The sequence below is a fragment of the Grammomys surdaster genome, unplaced genomic scaffold (genome assembly GCF_004785775.1).
Source record: "Grammomys surdaster isolate TR1022 unplaced genomic scaffold, NIH_TR_1.0 126546, whole genome shotgun sequence".
NCBI lineage: Eukaryota > Metazoa > Chordata > Mammalia > Rodentia > Muridae > Grammomys > Grammomys surdaster.
The window spans coordinates 16,761,411-16,788,983 of record NW_021621338.1 but is presented as its reverse complement, the minus strand read 5'-3'; the positions used below and the strand labels follow the sequence as shown (position 1 = coordinate 16,788,983).

Here is a 27,573-nt window from a genome sequence, read left to right as displayed (position 1 = left end):
GCCTGGAAAGTGAATTATCTCTTGTGTCTTTACTGTGTTCAGCACCTAGACTTTTATTGGATACTTAGTTATCTGATTAACACTGCCCATTATCATGGTCCTTATGTTCAAGTAATGCCTATTTTGAGAGAAAAAGATGATAACCACATGCTTTTATTCCAGGATGTTCTAATTGTTCCATTTTTACTGTTACTAATATCTTATTCTAATATATTGGTTAAACTTCATAATAAGCTTTATGTATAGGAAAACCACAGCATATATAGGCTTGTACTTTCTGTGCCCTCAGGCAGCCACTGGGGGCCTGAGCAGATGCCTACAGATACACTGTGTATTCTTAGTAGCTCCTAGCAGCTCATTCTTCATTGGGGCCATAGACTGATTGAACAATGAATGAGACAGCTATCTTCCTGAAGTAGAAAGAATGTGGTGGGTCTCCCCTGAAGGCCAGCTTTGGAGCTCCGGTGTCTTTCAGGCAGAGTCATGGCAGGTAGGTAGGCAGAACCCTGTGCTCGTGCCGTGTTTGAAGTACTGTGTGACCTACACACTCAAGTCTTACAACAGGTAGGAGTCAGGTGCAGCAGCCGTCCAGGCAGTGTTCCCATCCCCTTGGTGATGGTCCCCTAGGCTTCAAGTGAAGAGACTAGTGATGGAGCTGATGTGGCAATTCTAGTTCAGATGGCAGGAGTGATGGTGACAGCTAATGGTAGCCAGGGCAAGAGCCAGGCAACATTCTAAATGTCATGTACGTAGTCACTCCACAAAAGGAGGACAGTATTACCTCCTCCTTTTACAGAGGAAGAAGCTGAGGCATAGAGAAATTAGCAGCAGTAATTATTAACAGGATTTCACTTACCTAGAGTTGCATACAGATGAAGGTCAGCCTTGCCTTAGGGAGCCTGTGGGGACGCAGAAAATTCGTATGTGACCTGTGCCATGACAGCTGCAGGGAAGACGGTGGACTATGCTCTGCATTTGCCTGGGGTGGGGACACTTCGGACCATTCTGCACATATCTTCTCAGTGAGAGTCTCTGGGTTGGTCAAGGTTCTCTAGAGAAACAGACCTGACAGCATGGATCTATGATGTATAAAAACTGGATGATTAGAGTGGCTTACAGGTTACGGTCTGACTAGTCCAACAGTGGGTGTCTCCTGATGGCCGGGTGTCTCAGCTGGTCTTCAGTATATGCCGGAATCCCAATGAAATAGGCTTTGGGATAATGCCAGGGAAAGAATGGGCTTGCCAGCACAAGTGAGAGGGAAAATAGGCAAAGAGCAAGCCCTTCCTTCTCCCATGTTCTTTATTTAAGCTGTTACCAGAAGGCATGGCCCCTTTTTAAGGGGGGAACTTTCTACTTCAAAAGGTCCAGATTAAAGGTGGGTCTTCCCACTTGAAGAACTTTGAAAATCCTTCACAGGTGTACCCAGCCACTTAAATTTTAGCTAATCCCAGACCTAGTCAAGCTGACAACCAAAAATAGCCATCACAGCCCCTAATACTCCTGTGTGGCAGGTGCTTTCTCTCCCGTTTTATGGATGAAGTCGTCCAGGTACAAACAGGCTTAGTTTATTGGTTAAAGACAACACACAAGGTGGCAGAGCCAAGATTTGATCCTGTGATCTTAATCCTGCTTCACCCTTCAGAGATAGCAAAGACAGAGCTTAGACATGGCTATAGTTCAGCAGGCTGGCTGGCTGGGTACTCTCTCTATTCAGAGAAAGACTGCCATGGACCACAGATGAGCCACAATTGAAATCAAACATTGTCAGGATGCAGGTGGCTACGGACGGAGGTCTCCTGTACAATGCTGCCTTTGAGGACAGTGTCACACAGCACCACATAATGCTAGGATGATATAACCCAGTCTAACTTCACCAGAGTTGGCTATGAATTCATGGCCTTCCCCTCTCAGACATGGAGGAGTCTTTGTATCACCATCCTGTTTGGCCCAGGGCTTATGTGAAAATTGGATACAGACCTTGGTCATCTTGTGAAGGAAGAAAAGGGGGCAAACAGAAGCCCCAGCATAGATACACACTCAGTTTGAGGAACAGTGTGTTACTGACCCTCACAACCACAGGGCTACTCCAGTGGCCCTCCTAAAGCCAAGAAAATTCTGTAGTGGTCTTACAGATTTTAGAATGATAGCAATACTGGAGACTGTTTAGAACTGCAAGTGGGGACCACAGGCAAGAGTTGTTTCTGTAAGGTATGGGTGAACAAAAAAGACACTAGGCATCCCCTAGTACCTGAGGGCATCCCAGAGTAAAAACAGAGTTAATTGGTCATGTGGCTTCTGCTGTCAAACCCCCTGACACTTCTCCCATTAGCAGGACCTCCAGGTCTTTGAGATGCCTCTACCAGCAGCCAGATAATTGCCTGGCTGAACTGACCCCTGCTGGAGCCCTGAAAAAATATATTCATTTGCAACTCTGGCTCCTCTGGGTGGTTGCCACTGCTTTGCCATTAAAACAGTGTGTAGAGGAGAGAATGAATGTGTGAAGTTTGTCTACTCCACTTCAAACCCTACAGTAACTTGCACCATTGGGACTAAAATCCATGCCCTCAATTCAGCCTGCAAGGCCCTGGTTGATCTGATTTCTAGTTTTCTATCCTGGTCTCTCTTCATAGTTATGCTTGCACAGTCCCTCTGTCTAGAACACACTTGAAATGGGGTCTGATGCCCTCTTCTGGTTCAGAACACACTTCACCCTTCAGACCCTGCCCCAAACTTCCCTCCCTTGAGTATTTTCCCCAGCCCTTGTGCTTTCCCTAGCACCACGTTAGTTATACTGAGATTAGTTCTCCAAAGGTCTATCTCTCCCCCAGTAAGGAATAGCAACCATAACCATTCCCAGGCGCCTGTCCCACAGTTCTAGAGAGACTCAGCTGTTCTGCTAAGGCATCTGGAGACCTCTGAAGATGCTGGAAGAGATATCGTTGGGGTGAGAAGTATTGGGTGACCAGGAGAATTCCACCAGTTAGCAGATTTCTACACTGAACCTCAGGCTGCTGTTTAGAGGCAGGAATGTGCTGTGATGGGTGTAGGAGGCTGATTCCCTGTCCTTAGTTGGCTGGGCTTTTGAAAAGGTCAAGGGTAGGTGATGGGTGTCAGGTGAACCAGGCCTTCTGGGGATCTGGATGACAGGTGCTCCTGGCCAGAGCCTACAGTGCTGATACTAGGAGGTGCTACTATCTGGTTACTTTTTTTTTTTTTTTAAAAAAAAAGCAAGATTTATTTTATATGAATTCACTGTAGCTGTCTTCAGACCCACCAGAAAAAGAGCATCAGATCCCATTACAGATGCCCATGTGGTTGCTGAGATTTGAACTTAGGACCTCTGGAAAAGCAGTCAGTGCTCTTAACCACTGAGCTATCTCTCCAGCCTGTATCTGTTTTTAATTGGGCTTCTAGATACGGAGTTTAAGACCTTCATTGTTCTAATGTGTGTCCCAGGCCCACACTAGCCAGCAGAACAGGGAGCCTCACTTGGCTGGATGGCCAGCTATGGCTATATCTGTTAGGGAGAAGTAGTTTCCCAGAGCAGTCTGCTGGCCGTGGTAAGACAAAGCAGTGAGTGAGAAGCAAGCAACACCAGAGACCACAATAGTTCCAACCAGCTTGTCCTGGTTCCTGTATCTAGGAAACCCTTCTCAAGTGCCTCCAAGAGAAGTCCTTGGAGTAAAACTGAAGTCAGTCTTCTGCAGAGCTCTCCTTAGAAATATCTTGACTCTCACAGGCAACTCTATCCTACGGGCCACTAGAGGGCGCTACCTGCACAAGAGCAATATTTGGGTTTGGACAGCTATTTGCCCCTCTTGCCCTCCGGTGGCTGAGAATGAGTACAGCCCCGTTCTTCATGGAGTGGAGCTCAGCACCAGGCATTGGCTAGGGGGGTTCACTTTCACCTGTCCACTAACTGGGGTGTTTGCCTTGTAGCTGAGAAGAACACCTCTGGAATGATAAGCCGCCCCTCCCCTGGGAGGATGGAGTGGATCATCCCCCTGATTGTGGTCTCAGCCTTGACCTTCGTGTGCCTCGTCCTCCTCATTGCCGTGCTGGTGTACTGGAGGTGAGTAAGCAGGGTGGGCGGCCAGGCACCCATCACTGGGGAGTTGAATGCACGGCCTCCGTGCTCACAACACTGAAGCAGTGAGCATTCCCTTACCTTGTGTCTCGAACCTGGAGACGGTTTTTGTCTCGGGAAGGTGATGTAGGCCAGACCTGCCTCTGGGGTCCCTGCGCTTTTGGTAATCTGGGAGATCAATACTCACATCCAGGCTCTGCTACTTGCTAGATTCAAATCCCGTTTCTGTTTAGAATTTTCATTATCCAGACCTACAAAGAGACCTGGCAAGTTCCCTAGCGCTTCCAGCCTCTGTCAGACCATTAAGTAGACTTTATCTTTAAGGTATCTCACAGCTTGGTGAAAGTTAAATTGAGTGATCACAAAACAGTTACTATATCACGTGGCATTTAGCATGCGAGAGATAAGGATGCTTGAGGCCAGCCTTCTGTTACCATTGTTGCCTAGAGAGTTCTCACTACGAGTCCCATGAGGGGCTTATGGCTCTGTGTAGAAGTTCCAGAGCCTTCAGCTATAGAGTCCCAGCCACTTCAATTTAGTGAGTCAAACTAAACCAGATTTGGGGCCAGACTGCCGTCATCACTCAAACATCCAAGGTGTTCTCCCAGTTATCTAAAAGATTTAGCAGTGTGCTACTTAGTTTTTGATACAAATTATAGTGTTCTGGGAGGAAGGAGCCTCAGCTGAGGAATTGCCTCCTTTAGACTATACACATGCTTGGGGGGCTTTTGTTGTAGGCGGGCCCAGCCAATCATGGGCAGTGCTGTCTCTTAGCAATTGGACTTGGGCTGTATAAGAGAAGTACCTGAGAAAACTAGGAGAGTAAGCCAGAAAGCAGTGTTTCTTCCTGGTCCCCACCTTTACCCTGCTTTAGTTCCTGCCTGATTTCCCTCAGTGATGGTCTGCAATAGGGCTATGTAAACCAAGTAACCCCCCTCCTCCCAAGTCTCTTGGTTAAGGTATTCACCAAAGCCATAGAAAGCAAAGTAGGACAGCCAGTGTAATGGTTAATTTCGATTGTCAGCTAGATTGTCATAAGTCCTTAGGAAAGATCCACCCTGGAAGTGGGCAGCACCACCCATGAACTAAATATAGAAAGAAAAAAGAGAAAACTGGCAAAGTGCCAGGATTTCTTTTCACTGCTGATTTGTGGAGATGAAGTAGCTTTATTCCTAGCCACCATATCTTCCCACACTGAAGGATAACACTCAAGCTGTGAGCCTCAATAATCCTCCGTCCCTCAAGCTGCAACTGGCTGGTTCCTCGTCTCTTCCCATCAGTCAGAGCATCTTGTAGAGACAAGTAAAGCAGGTGTGAGAATGTAGAGGCTCTGCTATCATGGCCTTGTGCTTCTGTGGAGGCAGGCAAGACAGCAGTGTCTAAAGCATATCCCTGAGAGCTCATGTACGAAAGGAGAACCCTACATCTGGAAAGAGCTGGGTCATGCTGAGGCCTGGAAGTAAGCATTCTGAGTGCTCAGAGCAGCCATGAACATCCCGACTGAGCAATCATTTGTAAGCAAAGACCCCCAAAACGGACTGCATCCTAGCCTAACCAAGTGCCCTTTCTAGTATATAGGAAGGAGAATGAGAAAAGCGACTGAGGCAGAAGCATGAACAGTGTTCAGAAACAATCAGGATGTATGATTGGAGTAGAGGAAAGTGTCAGGGAAACACAGGTCAGGGCACGAGGGATCAGGTCCTAGACACCCTTTGGACTTTTTTGGCTTCAGGTTTTTGAGGCAGGGTTTTTTTTTCTGTGTAGCTCCGGCTGTCTTGGAACTCACTCGGTAGACCAGACAGGCCTCAGACTTGGAAATCTGCCCACCTCTGCCTCCACATTAAAGATGTGCACCGCCACCACCTTGCCTTTGACACTGATGTAAATGCGAGTCTAACTTTAGAATTGCTTGCTGTGTGTGATGTAGAGGTTAGGGGCGGGGAGAGACGAAGCTGAAGCAGAGATCAGAGGCCGAGCATTCAGAGGCAGGGAAAGGTGTGTCTAGCTCTGAAGAAGCATTAGTGTGAGTGTTGCATGTTCCTTACCACAGGGGGACTTGGAGGGAAGGCTCGGCAGAAAGCATTTACTGGTTAGCAGTATACTGTCGGGTCTGTTCTCAACTGAGCAGGACAGGATACTGTGGGCATCTCAGGCTTCTCCATGTATGTGACAATAACTAACTCCCCACATGGGAACATAGCACAGTGGTTCTCAACCTTCCTAATGCTGGGACACTTGAACACAGTTCCTCATGTTGTGGTGGCCCCCAACCATACAGTTATCTTCCTTGCTACTTCATAACTGTAATTTTACTGCTATTATGTACTGTAATGTAAATATCTGACATGTAGGATCTCTGATGTGTGGCCCCTGTGAAAGGGTCATTCAACCACCCCGTAAGGGGTAGAGATTCACAGACTGAGAACTGCTGAAGTGCTTCTATAGCTGCCGGCTCTGCTGACCTTACTGGGGCTTTTACCCTAAAGAAGCATTGAGCCGGATGGTGGTGAGCGGTGGTGACACACACCTTTAATCCCAGCATTTGGGAGGCAGAAGCAGGTAGATCTCTGAGTTCAAAGACAGCCAGGGCTACACAGAGAAACTGTCTCAAAGAAAAGAAGCATTAACAGTAATGGCTTGTACAGCAAGTTTACCGCAGCCTGAGCTACATAGAAAGGTGTCAGGGAAGGAGGGTGGTAAACTTGTACCAAGCAGTTCAGAAACAAAACAAAATAAAGCAAAACAAAACTGTATTATCCTGTACTATGTCGCCTCAAAGATGACGAAGACTGAGAAGGGGAACAGCCTGTCAGCTAAGGGCACACGGTCCTATGCACTTGGTTGGATTCAGCAGGGACTGTGTACATAGGACAGATAGCTCTGAAGCCCCTATGGTTTGAGGCGCTTTCCCTCAAGACTGAAATGACATCAGTTTGTGTTTCTGAAAAACTCCGTTAGTCTAAATGGAAAATACAGTAGTGGCCACGCCAGAATGTTATTTTCCCCTAAAGCTTAGTTTAACATATCCCGAGTGTTAGATTTCATCCCATTGAATCTACATTTGCGCTTTCTATCAGATGGTTAATGGTAGTGCACACAAAAAAAAAAATGTCTGTGAAAGAAAAAGGAAATTCTGACAGCAGGAAAAGTAAAACTGGGCTCATATTAAGACAGGTATGTTGGCAAAGCACGAGAACAGCCTAGAGGGACAAGGGTGTTTTCCGTGTCCAACGTTTTTTCCTGTGATTAACATGAAAGGAGGCAGCATGGGGAAGGTCACCTAGAGAACTGATGGGTATGATGCGGAGAGAAAGGGAGCTGATTTGTTGACTTGCTGCTGTGAGCCAGGCAAAATGCAGTGTTATGACATTATGACACACAAATCAAATTCCCTTAAGCACACCACACCATCCTACCCCTCGAAAAAAAACAAAAACAAACAAAACAAAACTGGTCCTGACTCCTGACCCATTACACTGAAAATTCCAGGGGTATCAGGTGTGGCTGGTCTCAGAAGATAGAACAGGGACATACAGACATGCTGGCATGGTTTGTCCTTCATGGGAGCCCACTGGCCTGTTAACTCACATCACTCCACTTCAGCAGAAAGGGACCTTGTCATCGAATAGTTCCAGTGAGGTCCCACAATGGTGTTTCTCATATACGACTTTGGTGTTTCTCACATATGACTTTGGTCGTCCATCCACCTCTAGAGTAGTTTGTGGATGGAAAGGTGGAATATGCCCATCGTACATGGGTTTCACTCTGGAGCCCAACCTTAACCTCACCACTGTAATCCTCAAAAACATGAACTGAAAGCTGCCAAGTGGTAGTTTCTGAGGGGACTGTCCAGACTTACTAAGGCAGCTAGTTTAGAAGATTTGGCTAAGTATTCTCTGATTTATGAAATGATGAAGCCATTTCTGTCATTGCATAGACCTGGTCTTGTGTGCCACTTCCTGCTGTTTATACAGTGCTTATGGACTTTGTCCATACATTGTGGTGTGCTTGATGATTCAGACACAAAGCCCTCTGGTCCCCAGGGTTCATTAAAGAATTGAGTGAGTAACATAACGGAGCGTAAAGAATGTTTAAAGAAGGGTAAGGGCATATTGTGCTTCAGCCCAGCCTGGGAGGGAAGTAAGATCCAGGGATAGCCCCCTGGGAGCCTGACACCTGAACAGCTAGAAATCAGGGAATGAAGCTGGAGAGGAGCAAGCCAGGGGGCCAGGGGGGGGGGGGGGGGGGGGAGGCAGAGAGAGAGACAGGCAGAGAGAGAGACAGAGAGAGAGGGGACTTCAGCGAGCAGATAGACTGGTTCATTGTCAAGGGAACAGAGTGTAGGACAGCAAAGGCCCTGGAAGTCCTGGATGCCATCACCCTGAGAATGACCAAAAAGCACTGAGGGGCTGCAGGTGCAGGAGGTGACACCCAAGAAATGCAGTAATGTGTTATGAAGTGGGAACACTGGTCAGAGCCTGGGTTTGAAGACTCCATCGGACTTACAGCCCTGTGGAGAGTGTTCATATGTTTCTAACAAAGGTTGCTGTCATTACCAGTGGGTGAGAATTGGTTCTGGGGAGGTGAAAAAAAATTGTGTGTGTGTGTGTGTGTGTGTGTGTGTGTGTGTGTGTGTGTGTGTATGAGAGAGGGGGCGGGGGAGAGAGGGGGTGTGGAGAGAGTGGTGTAGAGAGAGAGGGAAAGGGAGAGGGAGAGATAGACGCAGATATATTGTGTTTCAGTGATCTAAAAGCTGTGTTGGGTTTAGAAATTAGCTCCGGTCAATGACAGGAGCTGGGGACCTACCAGGGAGGGCCAGTTAAGCAGTCCTGTCTTCAGTGAAGAGTCATCTTCCAGCCTCAGTTTCATTACCTATAAAGTAGTTAGGAAACAAGTACTGAGTGCATATGGCAGGCAGTATAGGCTGTGAGAATCGTCTGCCCTGTGTAACAGATGGGGACTAAGTACACGTGTGCCACAGTGCTACACCAGATCTGACTGCAAGGAAAAATAGAAATGTAGTTCTGGGTCTTTGCATACCTGAAATGTTTGCAAGTGAGAGAATGAAATCTATAGATCAAAATAAATATCTTTTAAATGTAGTCACATTGTGTAGCTGTACATAATTTCCAGCAATCTCACCATGGCATAAGATGGTATTTGGAAAAAAAAAAAAAGTTAGGAATCTCCTTCTAGAGTTTATTCTTTGGAATGATCTCATTATGCACAGTAGCCTAGAAATAGCTCAGTCATCAATTTAGAGCTAAGTATAGTATAAATGTAGGTTAACCAACTGAGCAGAACTACTTCGAGCCAAAAACAAAAGGGTGACTATAAAGTTAATAAAATCTCTTTGGATGATGCACCTAATGGGACTAAAGGCGATTCCAGAGGAGGGTAAAGACAGGCCCCTACACCCACGTCCCCAGAAGGAAAGGTTTGAAGTCTGAAGCCATCTCCAGACTTTCCCTGGGCTGGCTGTACTCTCTAAGCCTTAACAGTAGCTGTAGCAGACTCATGGCAGGTTTACTTCTCACCCATGAAGTCTGACAGGGCCAGGTGGTCCTCCATGGTAGCCTCCCTTTCTGGAACTGCTGCATGAGAACGTGACTTAGCCCCTGAGGACACAAGGTGAGGTAGACTAGCATACCTGTGTTTATGGAGCACCTCCACATGTGTCCTTGAATATCTAGGTTCATTGACGTCATCAAATCAGCATATGTGTCTAAAAAGGGACAACTCCGTCACTTCAGATTTGCTCAAGCAAAAATATGTGAGCGCAGACATCAGATATCTGTGAGATCCGGGATTGAGTCCACTGGGGACTATTGAGTAAAAGTAGGTGGCAGTGTAGGTCTGCAGTGGAGAATGTACTTTGTAATGCCTTTAGTTGAGGTGTTGCAAATAGGATGCTACAATTTATTCTTCACTTCTTGCATAGAAGGAAAACCCCAAATCTTTAATAATACAGGAAGTACCTTGAGGGCAGAAAGATGTCCACACAGAGTGGTCCGGGCAGAGGACAGGGTGATAAGCCGATCATAGAAAGGAATCACCCAGTGAATGCTTGCCCCCTTCAACAAATGGTACCCAGCTGTGTGCATGATAAAGATTACAGATTTTTCAGTCTGTTTCAGTGGTCCAGACCTATTTGAAATGAGTCAGAACAACTGGGGGAAACGAAAATCAGAGTTCTTGAAGATACTAGAAAAGAAGAGTGTGCCATTTTGGTCTTACTACTCTAGATGGTAGAAGTACCGGCTTTGAATTACTACTGAGGAAGCTCTCTGCAAAAGCCATGGAGCCTTGGTTTACCATAGCAAGCTGCTTATATAGCATCAGTACCCAGAAAAGATGTGGAACAGCCCAGCTGCTGACACCTAACAGACGGACATTTTTGGATGGTGCCTTTTTGATTTATGTAACTTGAAGTGGATGCTAGGAGAGGTGCCAGGTGTGCTGGGGTGTGCCACTTGTTGAGTATCTTGACTTTATATAGCACAGGTTAGCTACCTTGAACCATGTATCAGTGTCCATCTAGAATTGTGGTTATTATTGGGAAGGCAGATGTTGTCTGTGAGTGGCTTTTGTGTTCCTTAAGGCCTGGATCACCCAGAATTTTTTTTTTTTTTTTTTTTTTTTTTTTTTTTTGGTTTTTCGAGACAGGGTTTCTCTTTGTAGCCCTGGCTGTCCTGGAACTCACTCTGTAGACCAGGCTAGCCTCGAACTCTCGAACTCAGAAATCCGCCTGCCTCTGCCTCCCAAGTGCTGGGATTAAAGGCGTGTGCCACCACCGCCCGGCGAATTTTTTTTTTTTAATCAACAAATTTTTTTTTCCATCTCAGGCATGTGCTCAGTCCAGCTCATAGTACAGATAGGTCTTTAGCAGGTAGATCCTTGATTGGAACCCAGCTAACTTGACTTCATAGCCCACTATTATATGTATTGTGTACTGGGGGGGGGTAGGATACGTGTATGCAGAGACCAGAGGAGGACACTGGATGTCCTGCTTTTCCTTTTGAGACATGGTCTCTCCCTGAGCCTAAAACTAGGCAAGCAAGCCTCAACAATCCTCCTGTCTCCATCCTGAATAGCACTGGTATTACAGTCTAGAGTTCAGGGTATGACTTTATGCTGGTGCTGGACTAAGAACCAGGCCTTTGTGTTTATCCAACAAGTGTTCTTGCCCACTGATCCATCTGTCCACACTGATCCATCTGTCCACACTGATCCATCTGTCCCTCCCCCAGGCCCCTGCCATGGCCCACCATGTTAACTGTTATATTGTGTTGTCCCAGATAGGGGAATACCATGCAGCATGGGAACAGTTAGTTATTCCTATGTAGCCTGCTTTCATGTTTGCAGGTCAAATAGACACGGCAGGGAAGGAAACCATTTGGCTTCTGTTGGGTGATGTTTTCACAGTAATGCCCACCTAACCCTGAGGTGCAGATAAGAACCAACTTGAGCTCTGAATTTGCCAAAGTTATGTGAACAGAAACTTTGAGAACTAATTATATTTTCAGGCTTCCTTGGAACTGAATAGTGATGAAGATATTCAGCTACCTCGCTATTAGTGTGAGAATTTGATGATGAATAATATCACCTACTTTGCCTTAGTCCCAGCTGATTAGTGTTAATGTCCTTAGTTTAGAATCTTATTGGACATAATTCTAGCTTGGGAAGGGATTTCAAAGACATACAAGGCAGCCTCACTTCTCAGATAGGCCCACGATAACTTCATGGATTCTGGACCATAGGACGGTAAGCTTTGTAAACAGAAACTGTAGCCTCTGACCCTATGTTTACTAAAGTTTGGGATTACTCTAATCTGGTAAGTTCATGTCCCTCTTAATCATATGACCAAGCTCTTTGTAAACTTTGTGGCAAGTCAGCTCCCATTAGTAAGTCACCTCTGCATGTGGGAAAAGGTCTCTCTTTTACTGAGTTCCATCTTTAAATTTTTCTATGTGTTGCTACCTGCTGGTTAAGAATGGTGCTCATCAGACAGTGCTGGTGTACGCCTTTAATTCCAGCACTATGGAAGCAACGGCAGGAGGATCTCTGTGAGTTCAAGATCAGTCTGGTCTACAGAGCAAATTCCAGGACAGCTAGGGATGTACAGAGAAACTCTATCTTGAAAAAACAAACAAACAAACAAACAAGTGCTGTTCATCATGAATACAAGTGAGTTTTGTTGACGCTGCAATTTTTTCTTCCCTGATGTTCAGTGGGAGACAGAGTGTAGAGACTGAAAGCATACAAAGTACAGATGTGTAGGGATTTGTATTAGCATAACAGGCTTAGACAAACAGAAACACATGGACATGGGGTGTGGGCATGTGACAACATGCCACGTGTACTCACAGCATGACTGACCACATGTGCATCTCTGGCACGTGGGCCTTTCCTCCAGTTGCACAGTGGTGACAATGGCAATCAGAGCAGCTGTGAGCAGGTACACAAGAGCAGGTACTCTGCATGCAGTTGCTCAGTCGGCCAGTACTTCCTTGCTTGGTGGCTGGATTAGCCTGCTTTCCACCCTCGCAGAGTCAAAAAGCAAACAGTGTAGTGAGAACTTGCTTTTTCCTAAGTAGGTGGCTGGAGGAATGCTAAATATGAAACTGCTAGTAGAAGCCACCAGTAATTGTTGAATGAAAGAAAGCACATGTTACACTGTTTCCCCTGTGAGGTGCTGGGGATTGAAGCCAGGGCCTTGTGCATACTAGCTAAGGAGTTTTACCACTGAGCCACAACACTGTTTAGAGATGTTTCAATAGGCTTATAACCCATTGTCTAGCTTAGCCTCAGCTGATCATTCCCCTATTGTAGCCCCCTAAGAACCTGGGGCAGCAAGTGAGTTCTACCATTGTCTGTGTACATATGCTTCTGGTTCTAGAGATGCCCTACCTGGCAGTGAGGGCATCAGGAAGGGAGCATCCTTGCTCCAAGAGAGGAAACAGTTTCCAGAAAGGAAGGCTGACCAAGATCACATACCCTATACCGTTTGTTTATCCTATCTAGGATTCAGAATTGCTGAACTTTGTGGCTGGCCCATTTATTCCTTCCGTTGTTGATTTGTTTACCACTTCTCACGCATCTACAAGGCCATGGTGTAGGAGACAGAGTTCCTGCTTTGCAGATTCATGGCTTAGTAGAGACGAGCAAGTAAATAAAGGGTATCTCAACCCAGTGATCTATATAACCTGGCGCGTTCTTTTTTAAATTTTGTGCTCTTTGAAAATAATGCCTATCATAATCCCCAGCTGACTTTTCACATTGCATGGTGAACTGGAAACTCAGCTATACTATTCTCACCTTCCCCGGTGGGAACACTGAGTAGGACAGAGCCAACTGTATGGCTCCTTTGTGATGGCCACAGATGTCAGCATCTGTCCACACTGCTCTTCTGTCTGATTCCAGGTTTTTAGTATGGGTACCAGCCATTCCAAAGAGGAACAGTGAGTTCTTTAAGAAACTTGACCAAGGCTAAGGTACAGGGGAAAGGAGTGAGAGCCAAAGGAGAACTTCTTGGAGAAGATATTTGAGCTGTGACTATGGGGAGAAAAAGTAGAGGATCAATGCCTAGAGGCAGCCTTATGGATGCTAGGTCATACTGCATTAAATATGGCCATGGGTTTGTGTCAATCAAAGGCAACTTTCTTGGCCTTTCATAGGCTTTTCCCAGAGGGTTCTGCATGTACAAAACACTACATTCAACCTCAGAATCAAAAGGTAGAAAAACCGGAGCTTCAATGTCATTTTTGTGCAGTCACCTTTGTTCTTTCTAAAAGCAGGCCATTCACGGGTGTTTTGTGTATTTTTATTGTTTGGATTTTGTCTTTTGCTAAATTAACCACTGCTTGTACAACTCATCTCTACCTAGAACTTCTCCCTCTGGCTAAATTTCAAGATTTTTAACCATCAGAAAGAATTTTTTCCATTCTGTTCTCCAAACCCTGAAAATGTGTCAAACCTATGGGGAGAGCTAAGACACATTTCATGTTGCCAAAGTAAGACTTGCCTGGGAGGTTTGGGATTATGATAACTCTGGTGTTAAACTGTCTTGCCCTGAGAATCTGAAAGGGATGGGGGGTGGGGACGTTTTGAGGTCCCCAGGTGTTCCAGGAGATGGGCACTTCCCTCCCCACTTTTCTTCCCAACTGTTCAGGGAGAGCTGAGTCACATGGCAGCTAATGCCTCCGATCCCAGGCAACTTTTTGCTCAATAACTGTTTCCCAAATGGCTACTCAGGGGCCTTTCAGAATTCATGAGTGCTGTCAGTTGTTATAGTAACCGGCCCCCTGCTGTCGAGTTGGCCCTGAGATGCCAGTTGAAGCTCTTGGAACAGGCTAACACACAGTCATTAGACAAAAGTGGGGAGGGAGGCACAGCTAAAGGTTGCCATTTAAACATGTTCTTTGATACTTCAAAGACAGCACAGGTTGTACTGAGGAAGTGCTGGCTGATACAGTTTTAAACAGGAGCTCACTGCTTAGGAAGCAGAGAGCTGACTTCTTGGACATTTGTTCTAGGCTGGGTAACCCATTTTCTTCCAGATTCTCGGAATTCACTGCCTTCTCTCCCAGGGTTACTTCTACTTGATCAGGTTACTCCTTGGTTGTTAGGGATATTAGTTACTGATTTATGGCATTTGCTTCTCACGAAAGTGTTGTCAGTTTACGGGTGGGAGTCTCAAGAGCCTGTGATTGTGCGTGAGGAAAAACTGCGGAGATAGCCGGCTCTGCTCCAAAATTCCCGAAAGAGTAAATCTGGCAGAATTCAGAGCAAGGCTAAGGGTTGAGAAAAAGTCTAAATATTTTAGGAAGCTGCAAATTTCAAGTTTTTATGAAAATTTATAAAAACATTCCAACATACTCGTGATTTCTTCAGATTAGTGTTCGCAGCCACATAACATATTCGTGATGTTTAGGGGGCAGTCATTGTAGTGACAGAGTAGTCTCAAAGAGGGAGACAGGAAGTTCTGAACTCCAACAGTCCCTCCCCCTTTCAACCTTGCTGCCAATCAAGTTCTACTTTCTCTAAAGGTGAGCTCCTATGACAGGCACTTGTATGAAATAGTCTAGTAATTAAAAAAAGGAACTTAAGGCTTATTTATGATGGAAGAAGAAAAACATTAACACTAAAAGGCTAGAGGTACCGGTACCCAGAAGGAAGCAGTTACTGAGAAGTGGTCCAGTCCCTGTGACTCTATATTTCTGTGTAGGATCAGCAGGGAACCTGAAGAAAAGAAGGTTATGTATTAGGTGTTTTTTTCCAGTTCTGTGAACGAGAATTAGAATAAGAATCTTTTCATGTGAAATCCTATAGTCCCGGTAGCGTGGGGCAATCAAATATACTCAGCCACCTGCAAGTGTTTGCATTTGTCAGAATGTGCATCCTTCACACGGACAGGCAAGTCTCGGGTGCTGAAGTATTTAGAGTTTAAGCGACTCTTCATAGAGCAATAACTTGTCAAGTGCTGGCCCTGTCTGTCTGAGGCACCTTCAATGTAAAAGTGTTTATCTAGAAGTGACAAGAATGCATGGGGAAAAGACAAAACCCCTGACCTGTCTAATGCAGAGAAGTTGGTGGCAGAAGGCAGGTCATGTGATAGACATTGAGCAGTGGAGACTCAGCAAGTTCTGGGAATTCCTATACTCTTCGGAGATGTCTGTGCTGGGACAGTGTGCCAGCAGAGGTGAAGAGTAGGCCAACATTTTCTGATATATAAACCGTTGCTTTGGAAAACAAGCCTATCTTGTGTCTCTTACCTCAGCACCAGAGACCTCCCTAACACTAGCCACTTTTGAAATGCTGTAAATGAAGTTCTGATAGTCGGGATGTCTGGGGGGAGGGCATTGGTGTGCAACACTGGGGGACCAATTGAAATATTGTCTTCTACACATGTTCTCTTTTGTCTTTTGTCCATTTAGAGGGTGTAACAAAATAAAGTCCAAGGGCTTTCCCCGACGTTCCCGTGAAGTGCCTTCTTCTGGGGAGAGAGGAGAGAAGGGGAGCAGGTGAGGGCGGCCCAGCTTAACGGGGGAGTCTCAATGGCTGGGACTGGCTTGCGGAACTTTTGATTTGTTGCTATGGGGATGGAAGTCTTCTAGACAGAAAATGCTGATGTCCACCTGTTCCATGCCAGCTAGTAAGATCTGGAAAGAGCAGTTGAGCCTGCTGCTATCCACCACAGCAGCTCCAGCGCGCTTGCTTGCTTTGCTTTTGTCTGTGGGCTGGGCGGTATTTTCTGTCTCTATTGGTAACACTGTGGGCACGCTGTGTTTGCGTGTCTCTGTATGTTGCATCCATTTCCTTTTAAAAAATCAATTAAGATGTTGCATGCTTGTTTAGAACCTTGTTTTTCCAATAAGCATAATCCTTATAAATGAAAATATATTAATTTATACATAAGGCGTTAAAACCAGGAACAAGACAGAAAATGAACAAATGTGAATATAACATATGCTTTTCCATAAAACGTAAATGTGCATGATTTCTTAATAATCTTAAAAAGTACTAGCCTGAAGAGTTTTATATGAAACAATTAGAAGTTATGCATGTAGCCCTAATTACCGCACTTGAACCTCCTGAGAATATTCATATAAGACTTATCTTACACAAACTGTTTAAAATTAATGACCTTTCAATACTAAATCATTAAGTAGGATAGTTAATCAACTTATGTTGCAAGTAGTTCCTTTTTACTTTCAGTAAACCAACTTATACAACTTACATATAACCTTTTACATGGACTGGCATGTCTCTGTTGGTTGTAGATCTGATTATTGAGATGAAATTTCAGTTAGATTCCCAGGAAACAGAGCTTTGAAACCTGAGGAGGAATCTTGACAGATTAATGAGAAAGGTCATGGCTGGCCCATCCTTACGCTGTATAGTTCTGGCCCTGTGCATGGATGACTCACTGACTCTGGGGTTGTCATTATTCCTTTCTAGGATCTCTTAAAAAAAAAAAAAACAACCTGTTGAAGTTTTCAATTTGTAGTATACTTTCCAAACAGCTTTGAAAATATGGGACCAGAAACCTTTCTTTATTCCTTTAAACCCAAAGATCTTCTCTTAAAAGAGAGGGGTCTATAGACATCACTTGAATGGTTGTTCTGCTCAGTCCACGATGACTTTTCTCCCACGGACATCAGGTGAACCAATCTAATACCCGGTCCATGAGGACATTTCTTATTGTAGTACTTTAAAGAAGTGGAATGACTCATGTACAACACAAAGGTAAATGCCATATGTCTGGGGCGCTCAGACATAATACTCAGCCTGCTTATGTGCTTGCCCCTTAGCATGGGAGTGGATTTGCTACAGGCCCACTGTGCTTCACCAGGAGATACCTTATGACTGCAGTTTGTTACAAGAAATCTGATAACTTCCTTGCTTAAGACTGAGGGAAATATATCAGGTCTACCTAGGTCCAAGCTAGAGATCCTCTTAAGGAACTGCAGGTATTCATGGACTCTATCTAACTGTGAGTCGTGCAGTATCAGATGCACTTTTTATAGTGTGGCTACAAACAAACCTTGACTCAGGGATGTGCGGATTGTCATGTTAGCTCAACCACTTCCTGCCTCTCGGGTATGGGATCCCTTTGAGACTCAATTTCCTCATCTTGGAAATGGGTCTATCGAGAAGTCTTCTTTATAGAATGGCTGTAAAGATTAAATTAGGCAGCCTATGTGGAATTCTTTGTTAACACCTGAGAAGGACACATGGAGACTCTGAGAAGAGAAGTGACGTGGTCAGGCTGAATTGGGGCCTCCACTGTAGGCATCTAGATCTTCAGCAGGTCCTTTCTCCTGCTCTGTGCTATGTTCAGCAGTCCACAAGGAGGAGCCGGGCCCCATAGAGTCTTTGTCCACATGGGGCTCAAGGCTTCCTGCTCTTCCCTAAGGAGCTGCCCTGCGATGCTTTTCTTAGCTGTCCCTTTGTGGATACAAGGAAGGACCATGGCCCTGAGGGCCCCAAATCATGCAAGGTGTGAGCTAAGGACAAAACTATAAAAACCAGACTCAAGTATTAAAGTTTTCAAAAAAGTCCACTTAAATTGTGAATAAGTAATATATGACATCATTTGAGATAATAAAGTTTAAAATCATGTATAACCTGACAGTTCCATCTACCTACCCTATTCCCACCTCCTCACAAACATGTCCTCATTTTTGCTAATTCATACATTATTGAACAATTGTTATATTTCTAAAGAAATAGGGGTATCTCCCTATCCCCTTTTATATAGTAAACGACTACCTGTTTTACCTCATGTGCTTGGCTTTGTTGGAAATAACACAGTTTTTCTCTAAGCATCTACCGTTCCTCTGTTTGGGGGAGTGTTAAATAGATATGCCATGATTTATTTAAGCAGTCCTCTAAGGCTATCAATTTTGTGACAACACAGTACTGTGCTGAATGGCTTTCTTAATGTGTCATTTTGCACATGGATAGATACAGCTGCAGGATAAATTCAGGAAACTGGCAGCAATGCAGGGTTCACGGACGGTGCGTTGATGGATGGCTCCACACTGCCCTCCTCCACCTCTGATTCTCAGGGGTTTCTCTTGGCAGTATGTGTATGTATCTGCTTCCCCACAGCCCCTCTAGTGCTGGGCACCGTGGGCTTACTGTTAATTCACCAGAGATGTAGGAATAGTGTTACCATATTCCTGATGTGTCACCATCTTATTATAAACTATTTCTCTAAAATAGTGATTCTCAACCTTTTTAATGCTGAGACCAATTAATATAATTCTTTGGGTTATAGTGACCTCAATCATAAAATTAGTTTCACCATTACTTCATAACTATGATTTCGCTGCTGTTATGAATCTCAGTGTAAATATCTGATATGCAGGATATCTGTTATATGACCCCATGAAAGGGTCATTCAACCCCCAAAAGGAATCATGACCCGTAAGTTGAGAACCACTGCTACAGACAGACTCTCCATTCTGAGATACTTGTTCCAATGTTCTTGTGCAGGTACGGGTACCTTAATTTTTCTTTTAATAGTCAATTCTTGATCATTGGAAATGTCATGTGGATGACAGTAGGGTATCTTTTGAGAACCTCACCCCAAGTTTCACAAGTACTACTACAATGGGGATATTCAGTAAAAAAGCACATAGAACCCTCCTAGATCCTGAAATATTAAGGCTATTAAGAATATTACAACAAGCCAGACATGGAGCTGCACACCTTTTATCCCTGAAGTGGGGAGGCAGAGGCAGGCAGATCTCTGTGAGTTCGAGGCCATCCGACTCTACATAGTGAGTTCCAGGACAGCTAGAGGTATGTAGAGAGACACTGTTTCAAACAAACAAGCAAAAAAAAACCCAAAAATCCAAAACCATAAGAATATTACAACAAAATAGTCACTATGTTCAGGAAATAAGTAGTTACTAGGCCATTTTAGATGGTAACTCTGAGTGACAATGCATGTTTCCTTTCCTCCTTGAGCTGACCTGGACTTGCATGGTTCTGTTAACTGCCTCACATCAGTGGGGTTTGAATCAGTGGTGAGCACCTGTGGCCTTATTCCAGGTGCTCAAACATTCCAGGCTAGGGTGCAAAGGCGTGACAGCTGTCTCAAAGACCCTGGTGTCAGGCCTTTCCCAGGTCTCCACTGAGTCCTGGGATAAACTGTGAGGGGTTCATCTCCTTAGAACTGGGTGAAATACTGAAGAGAGCACATTTGGGTTACTGTGCATGGCATAGGAAGTGACCTCTATGCTCCGCCTTCCCTAGAAAGGGCCGCAAAGTCATCCCTAGGGATCTGTGAGAATTTCTTGGCAAAAACAATGTTGATCAAGAAAGATTATCTCAGAGCTACTTCTATGTGTGCAGTTTGCTTATCTTCTCCCATTTAAACAAAGTCACTACGGGCAACCTGATTCATCCAGTAACATGCTTACCATGGAAATCACACCTTTCTCTGTCACTTTAGCTATAGCAGGAATGAATTAGGGCATTGCTGCTACCCACATAAAATTCCAAATGTCTGAGAGCCCTTTCTCTTCACATGATGTCTGCATTCTGTCTCCTGTCTGTCCACCCTTTGGGTGATTTTGTTCTTTTTTCTCTCCCCTTCTTTCCCTCCCTCTCATACCCTGTCCTCTGCTTGTCTAGAGTATGACAACCACATGCCCAGGAATCCCAACAGTCCTGATGCGAAACATGCCACTTTATTATCCCCAAAGCACACTCTGATTTGTCAGATTTTTGTGTCCCCTTTCATGACTTGGAAAATATGCCAACCAGAAGCATATTTTGATGTCTGAATCTTTCATGCTGGAAGAGCCCTTCCGGAGACTGCACTGTATAAACTTAGCTACATAAACCGGATCACTTAACAGGCAGTAAGGACAACTTAGCAGCAAGCGAGTTGTTGTGTATGAAAAATCTCAACTTAGAATTGAATCGGGCCACCTTCCAAGCGGGACCGGGAGTAGCTTCAGGCAGACACTCCTGAGGGAAAGCCCAGAGATATACACAGTCTTTCCCTTCTATTGTTTGTCACTTCTGTTTCTGGAAACATTTTGCCCTAATAAATCAATCAGAGTCTTTTTAGCACAACTCTCAATCTCCTTCTTTGTTGGCCTGTTAGTGTTTGCAGCTTTCCATTAATAGATGGCTGTTACTCATACGAAGTTCACTACAACATATCCATTTACAAAAGTAAATATTAATGGGATGTCTGTTCTTGACAACATGAAAATAAATGAGATTATTAGTGGATATGGCACTGTAAATTCAAATGAGGGCAGCCTATGAATCGTTTAAGATTGCTTAATTAATGTTCAGTAGTAGCTGAGCCAACTGCCTGCTATAATCTGCAATCAGAATTTTGCCTCCACACAGCTAAGGAACTCCTTTACACTCTGAGGTGATTATAAAACCATTGTGCTTAACTTGAAGAGAGTAGCTTGATTCTAGTCTCTGTATATCAACATTTGTTTAGTTTGTAATTTTGAGTTTTCGTCTAAGTCTGAAAACCGTGTTAAGATCCCACTCCAGCCCACAGCCCATCATCCACAGCACACAACAAACTGCTGTAATAATAAACCGAAGACTGAGAATGGAAACAAGCTTGTCAAAAGGATGGACATGCTGAGACAAATGTCAATAAATCTAGAAGTCCCTGCCTGCCATTGGAGGGCCCTTTTTATAGATAACAGTGTCAAGTGCCTCTTTAGACATTTCTAGACTCAGTGTCAGCCCTTTGTTTCAGGAAAGTGTTGGTTGTCTGCTTATTCACAAATTCTTGTCAGGCAAGCAGAAAGAGACAGAAGTAAGAAAATCGTAAGCCCACACCAAAGGTTGTCTAACCAGGTACCTGGGGAATAAAACAGCAGAATTGAAGGGGGTTATGCAGAAGCACGGCCCTCCTGGGGGTTCTGCCTTAAGACTGTCTCTGTCAGATTCCTGGAAGGAAGTAGGGAAGGGTGTTAAAAATCTAGAATTCTCCTGCTCATCTTTGTAGTTCACTCTGTATTGTTGGCAGAGGAAGGCTCTCTGACTGGATTATGCCATTGGAGCAGCTGTTTGTGTGCGTGTCATTAGTCATGAGGGCCAATTAAAAGCAGCAGACCCTGCCATGTGCTGGCGCCGTGTGTGCTTCAGTGGGAGCTCGAAGACTGAGAGCTGACAGCTGATGCAGGTCAGTGTCTGCTGCATCCCGATGACAGATATCGTCTGCTGTCACAACAGTAGAACGCTTGAGTCTTGACGAAATCTCTACCCTCAAAATAGGTCCTTTATTTGAAAGATTGGAAAGTTATTTTTAGAAATGTTAGCCAAGAACAGTCTTATGATGACCCATTAACCCTCAGTGTCCTCTGGACTTTTAAAAAGTTAGACCCACACATGCACACTTGTACAAAAACAAAACAAAACAAAAACCAGACATCCTACAGTCTGGACCACAGTGATAAGAGGTAGGCTTGATCTCTAGGGAAGTGCTAAGCAGAATCCATACAGACTAGAAGAACTGGTAGAGAAAATACCCCCATGATACCCTTTTGGTTTTCAGTGAAGCCTTCCTTAGAAATCATTCTAAAATGTGTAAGTCCATGTTAGCTTTCTCAAAGAGAACAGAGTAATACAGAAGAATATAGGAAAACTGTTCCCATCTGGCTAAACAGAACTTTTTGGAAGCAATTATAGATTAATACATTGGCCAACCTTGGTCCAGCATCAGATGCATTTGGAGACATGTTTGCCTTAAAGTGTAGCTTTTAATTGGAGATTGGCTCACTGTGGCAGGATGCTTACTGTGGGGGAGACATACCAGAACCATGACCAACTGAAGAAGCAACACATACATACATGTCTTCCATTCCACCTCTTATACCCACTGAATTGAACTGAGAAAACTGAACTGAGAAAACATGTCATGCACATGGGCTGTCTCCTTCCTGCTCCCATCTGGAAGTGTTTGGTCTAATGCTTCCTAAGACTTCTTCACTAATGGAGCTGTGTCATGGGAAGTCAGGTCACCCTGTGCTTTCCAGATTCTTCAAGTACTCAGATACTTGGAAAAGAAGACACCAGAATACTACACAGTACTTGATACTTCAGTACACACCACAACTTCAGTTCCTTCACAGAATCTACAGTGAATCTTGCTATCAAACAGGTAGTTAAGTCACAAAGTTTATCTTAAAATTAGCCGTAAGAGAGAGAAGCCAAGAAATGTTTTCTCTGTAATTTTGTCTACTCTCAAAAAAGACTTTTATTCAGTGTATATAGAAGAGCAGTTTGACATCCTATTCTTTTTGTTTGTCTGTTTTTGTTTTTTGAGACAGGGTCTCACTATGTAGCCTTGGCTATCCTGTAACTCACTATGTAGATCAGGCTGGCCTCATGCACCATCACACTGAGCTACCATGCTATTTTTGACACCTGGGTTCTAACAGAAGTGGAACTGAGGACTGTGACATTCTTATTCAAGAATGTGCTGTACAAAATTCCTTTGTACACTTAACACAATCATGTTAACACCCTTGAAGCCATAATGACTATCTCTCATGCTATATGGGATCCTGTAAACTCCCATATAACTTCTATGGCCAAATGTATGGTACTGCCCACCTTCCATTTAAGGTTGTTTCATTTTCAGTGACTTCATAGTGACAGCATCAGAGAGTCTCTGTAACTACTGACCCTTTGCCACAAGAAGTTCTTAAGTACGAACACTGCAAACCAGCTCAGGGAGGAGCTTCAGAATACATAAGGCTGTGTCCCATCTAGGGTTTCGCAGGTAGTTGTCACCAGGTATGGGCTTTGTCCTGCATGGCTTACTAAAGCCAGTGAGGTCTGGACATCTGTTAATAACCACTGTTGACCTACATGTTGCTGTAAGGGTGGTAGAGTAGGCAGGTACAAAGAGGAACAGGTAGTTTATATTCGGGAACCTCAAAACTTCAAAGAATCTCCACATTTGGAAACTCTTTAAGTATCAGAAAAATATGTGCTGCTAGTGTAGATTAGGGAAGGCAGAAGATAATTGGGATCATCAGTACACCAATGATGTCAATTCAGTGAACGTACTGTAACCTGGCCCTGTCTCCTCAAGAGAAGGCTGAGCATCCTGGGGGAAGGGAAGTGAAAAAAGCATAAAATGTATGGTACTGGTGAACTCGATTATAATTTGTAACCAAACTTGTAAACATTCTTCTTCGTTATTCTAAACATGATCTACTTTGTTTTCCATTTTTATAATAATACTTGTGTAAATATATTCACAGTAAAGCAATTTTCGAAATGGCTTTTCAATATTCTAGAAATCTGTTCATTCACGAAGGCATGATTAGGCTGTGTTGGTTGGAAGAGAATTGAAACTACAAAGGACACTGAAATTGCACACTCAGTGACATACTTGAGAACACTTTGAGAAAGTCTGTCCCCGATCTCCTGTGCTCAAACTCAGAGGCAACACTGCATCTCAGAACAAAGCCCAGGCACCAGTTTAGAGGAACTGACTTTGTATTTTTCCATTTCTCCAAAATCCCTGCCTTTGCTTTTTATTTTTTCATATCTTGCTAAACATCAAGGAAAAAAAAAACATTTTTCAGAACAAATTTAAAATGCAATGCCATACAATATCCTTCTGCAGTATTGGCAAGTTAAAACCAAAGTGTAGGATTTGCACACAAGAAAAGATCATCGCATTTGGGGAATGAGTTGACAGCCAGGCCTCGGATAGATGCTCAGTAAGTGTTCCTTAAAGCAGTAGTTCTAACAATGTAGTGAAGGTTAGGCAAACATTAGTAATAAGGATGCCACCTATATTTCTTAGAAAGGATGTATATCTATGCTAAGGTGGTAGTTTTTTATTAATATATAAAGTAGAACTGGAAAAGTAACCCAATGGTAGAGCATTTACCATGTGTGGCACTCTAGGGTCACTTCCCAGTACCACCTCATGTTTTGTACACACACACACACACACCATCTACCTGTTTTGGAGTGATTACAGCAGTAACCCTCAGTTGATATTCCTGTTACCTTCTTGATGCTCTGTGTACCATCTCTCAATACAACAGCCCAATTGAGCCCAAGTGTCACAGCATGGGCTAGAGTCCTTAGGCTTTGCCTGGCTCTTAGATTCCAGCAAAAGCCATCAAAGGCCTCTTGGGTCTAACACATTGGGGCTCTTGCCATCCTCTCCAGCCTTACAGACTCCTCTATTCAGTTCCAGCACCTGCCAGATTTCGTCTGTTCTAAGGTAATTTCATAGCTGCTGGCTCTGCCTAGAATGCTCTTCCTACTACCACTGCCCCTGACCTTCCCTTTCAGGTCTCAGCTCAAATGCTATATCGTCCCTTATAATACCTTCACCAGTTAATCACAACCCTGCTAAACTGTATTTCCTCAAAACCGTTGCCATCTTTGTGGTTCCCTTGACTAGGAGAATTTAAGTGGCAAGAAGGCGGAGTCCTTGTCTGTCTTGTTTTTTTCTGCCCCCAACATCATTGACAATGATCAAAGAATTCTAAATAAGCAAATGAGCAAAGATATGGAAGGATGTCCCCCTCAAATGGTAATAGTGATGGAGGAAGGGGGAGGGTTTGAGGTGATTTTAATTGATCTTTCCCGCTTGTTTATTTGTATTCATATCTCTGAAAGGATCATCTGTTCCAGTGCTCAGCTAGGCTGAAGGAACTGGTTTTGAGGATTGTGGCCAGTTGCAGAGAATGTGTAATTTGCATGTGAGATGCTGTGGCTGGGTCCTGAGTTAAAATCTGCCATATGCCTTAAAACTTCCAAAGGGAGGTTTCCCAGGGTTCCTTGGTGATTTGTCGACCCATGTCACCATGTGGGATAAAAGCATGTGCTATGCAGCAAGGCACAGATGTGCATAGCTTTATCTCCCAGGTTCCTGACCCCACCCCACTTGCCAGCTTTGCTCTGGCAGTCACAGAGTTACTTTGCTCCAGGGAAAATCCATTCTAAACAGCAGCACCTGGGGCACTGGAGTGAGATGTGCTTCACTACACACTGCTTTGTTTTCTAAAGATACTGCGCAGCTGTTAGTTCTACATGCAACTGTAAGACTGGCTGGACTGTGGGCCTGTTTTCTTGAATCTAATAATCCACACCGTGGTTTGTTCTTTCCTACATTGTCTGGCTGTAACAGTAACTTAGCCAGTTACAGTTGGAATCCCCTGTGCTATTCGCTTTCTGTTCTAGAAGTAGTCGACAGTAATTTGCAGTCTTAAAACACAAATGTTTTTCTGGAGACTTGTCTCACACTGCTAGCCTAAGCTGTTCTTGAACTTGAGATCCTGCTTTTTTGGAATGCTGGGATTACACCTTTGCTGCTCTTCCCAGCCCAGAAGTTACTAGGTGGTTACTATTTTTGTTGTTGCTCTTGCTGTTCATTTGTTCTTCTGTATTTTAAAGCTGAGCTGGCACACTGGATGGCATTTCTCTGAGTGACTTTGAGAACGTGTTCAGGTTGCTGAGTAAACAAAAAAATAAAATTCCAACAGCTATGGCCCTGAATGAGCAAGGCTCACATTCAGTCATAGTGTCCAGGACCCGTGTTTCAACCTCAGCATTGCATCCTAGAAATCTGTGTACACAGGATTATAAGAGGGAAGAAGAAACAGACAAACAAACGAACAAAAATTCCCAAACGTAAAAAAAAAAAAATTAACAACTAATTTAAAAACAGAAAGAAGTTGGAATTTTAGAAATGGTAGTTGTATTTTTCATGTGGATTTGGCATCATGTGGAGAGGGCCAGAGCCCTATGGCATGTGCATCTTACGCCAAGCCACGTGAAGCCCATTGACAACAGTTATAAACTCTTGGTTCTTGCAGAAAACGCTCACCTTAAAAGCCAGTCCTATAGTACATATGAACTTAGAGTCACTTATGTTCTGGAACTCCCTCTGCCTTGGAAGAGCAATGCAGACTGGTACCCTCTCCATGTGAAAACAGGGAGCTTTTAAAGGAAAAGTCTTCGTTCTGGGATGAGTGCTCATTTCTAACATTGGTGATAGCGGGTCCATAGCATCCTGCTGTGGGAAAGCTACGTGACACTGAGGTCTCCTTCTCGCAGGGATCTTATTTGGCTTGTTAGAGTTATCGATTCCGCCCCCCCCCATCCCCCCACCTTTTTTTTCCCAGTAAATGAGAAAAGACACCCTGAAGAAAAGTTGACTTATCCCTAGTAGTTAGAATGCAGACCCCAGAAAATGCAAAGCCACAGCGTGTAAATGTTGCTTGGCATGAAACACAAGAGGAGTGGAACTCAGCCTGGTGACTGTGAGCACTAGAAGATACCGCCTGCCTGGCTAAAAGACCCAGCAGTAGGGCCAGCTATTGTAAAGCCCCTCCGCCAGATGAACAGGGACCCTTCTCTGGTCACAATAGCCATTCACACTGAGCAGTCTCATTAAATATTCAGTCTGCGCTTCCGGCAGCTCATTAAGGGCCTCAGCAAGCAGTGACGTGGATGCTGGAAAGCTGAGGGCTGGCCAGCATCACGGGCAGAGGCTGCATGAGCTGCTCATAGCCTTTCTGTTCACTGCCTGTCCTATGATGACCACTGTGTGCTCCCTGCTTTGCTTGAAGTACAGGTAAAAACAAAGCTGAGCTGAAGGCAAGCAGAAAACACCTGCAGGCTTCTACCCTGGACTTAGCTGTTGTCTGGAAAGGGCCTCTGATTTGGGCATGCTTTTCCTATTGAAGCCCCCTGACCCCTTTCAAAGCTGTCTGAGGATTTGGGGCCTTGGCTAAGCACAGACAATGTGGTGCTATTGTACAGTTGGGCTGTTTGATGACTATATTGGAGGGGATTCAAGGTGTGGTTTGAACTTGGTACTTGGGGGCTCTTAGTCAGAAGAGCAAACGATGCCTCTGTAACGAGCCAGCTGTAGAGATACTGGGTAGAATCCTCATGTCCTGTGCAGGAGTTTACTCTGTGCCAAATTCTCACTTATTTGAGTAGTT

At 44.3% G+C, this 27,573-nt stretch overlaps 1 protein-coding gene across 1 annotated transcript in view; it reads left to right on the top strand.

Annotated features, from left to right (window-relative positions):
• The window catches only part of Ptprg (protein tyrosine phosphatase receptor type G), a gene marked incomplete at its 5' end in the record, with an annotated part of 117,797 nt that overhangs the window by 40,893 nt on the left and 49,331 nt on the right, over positions 1–27,573 (top strand). Inside the window, one exon of the mRNA XM_028760534.1 lies at positions 3,943–4,075. Coding sequence (XP_028616367.1) covers positions 3,943–4,075 — 133 coding nt within the window. The remainder of the gene's footprint in view (positions 1–3,942; positions 4,076–27,573) is intronic.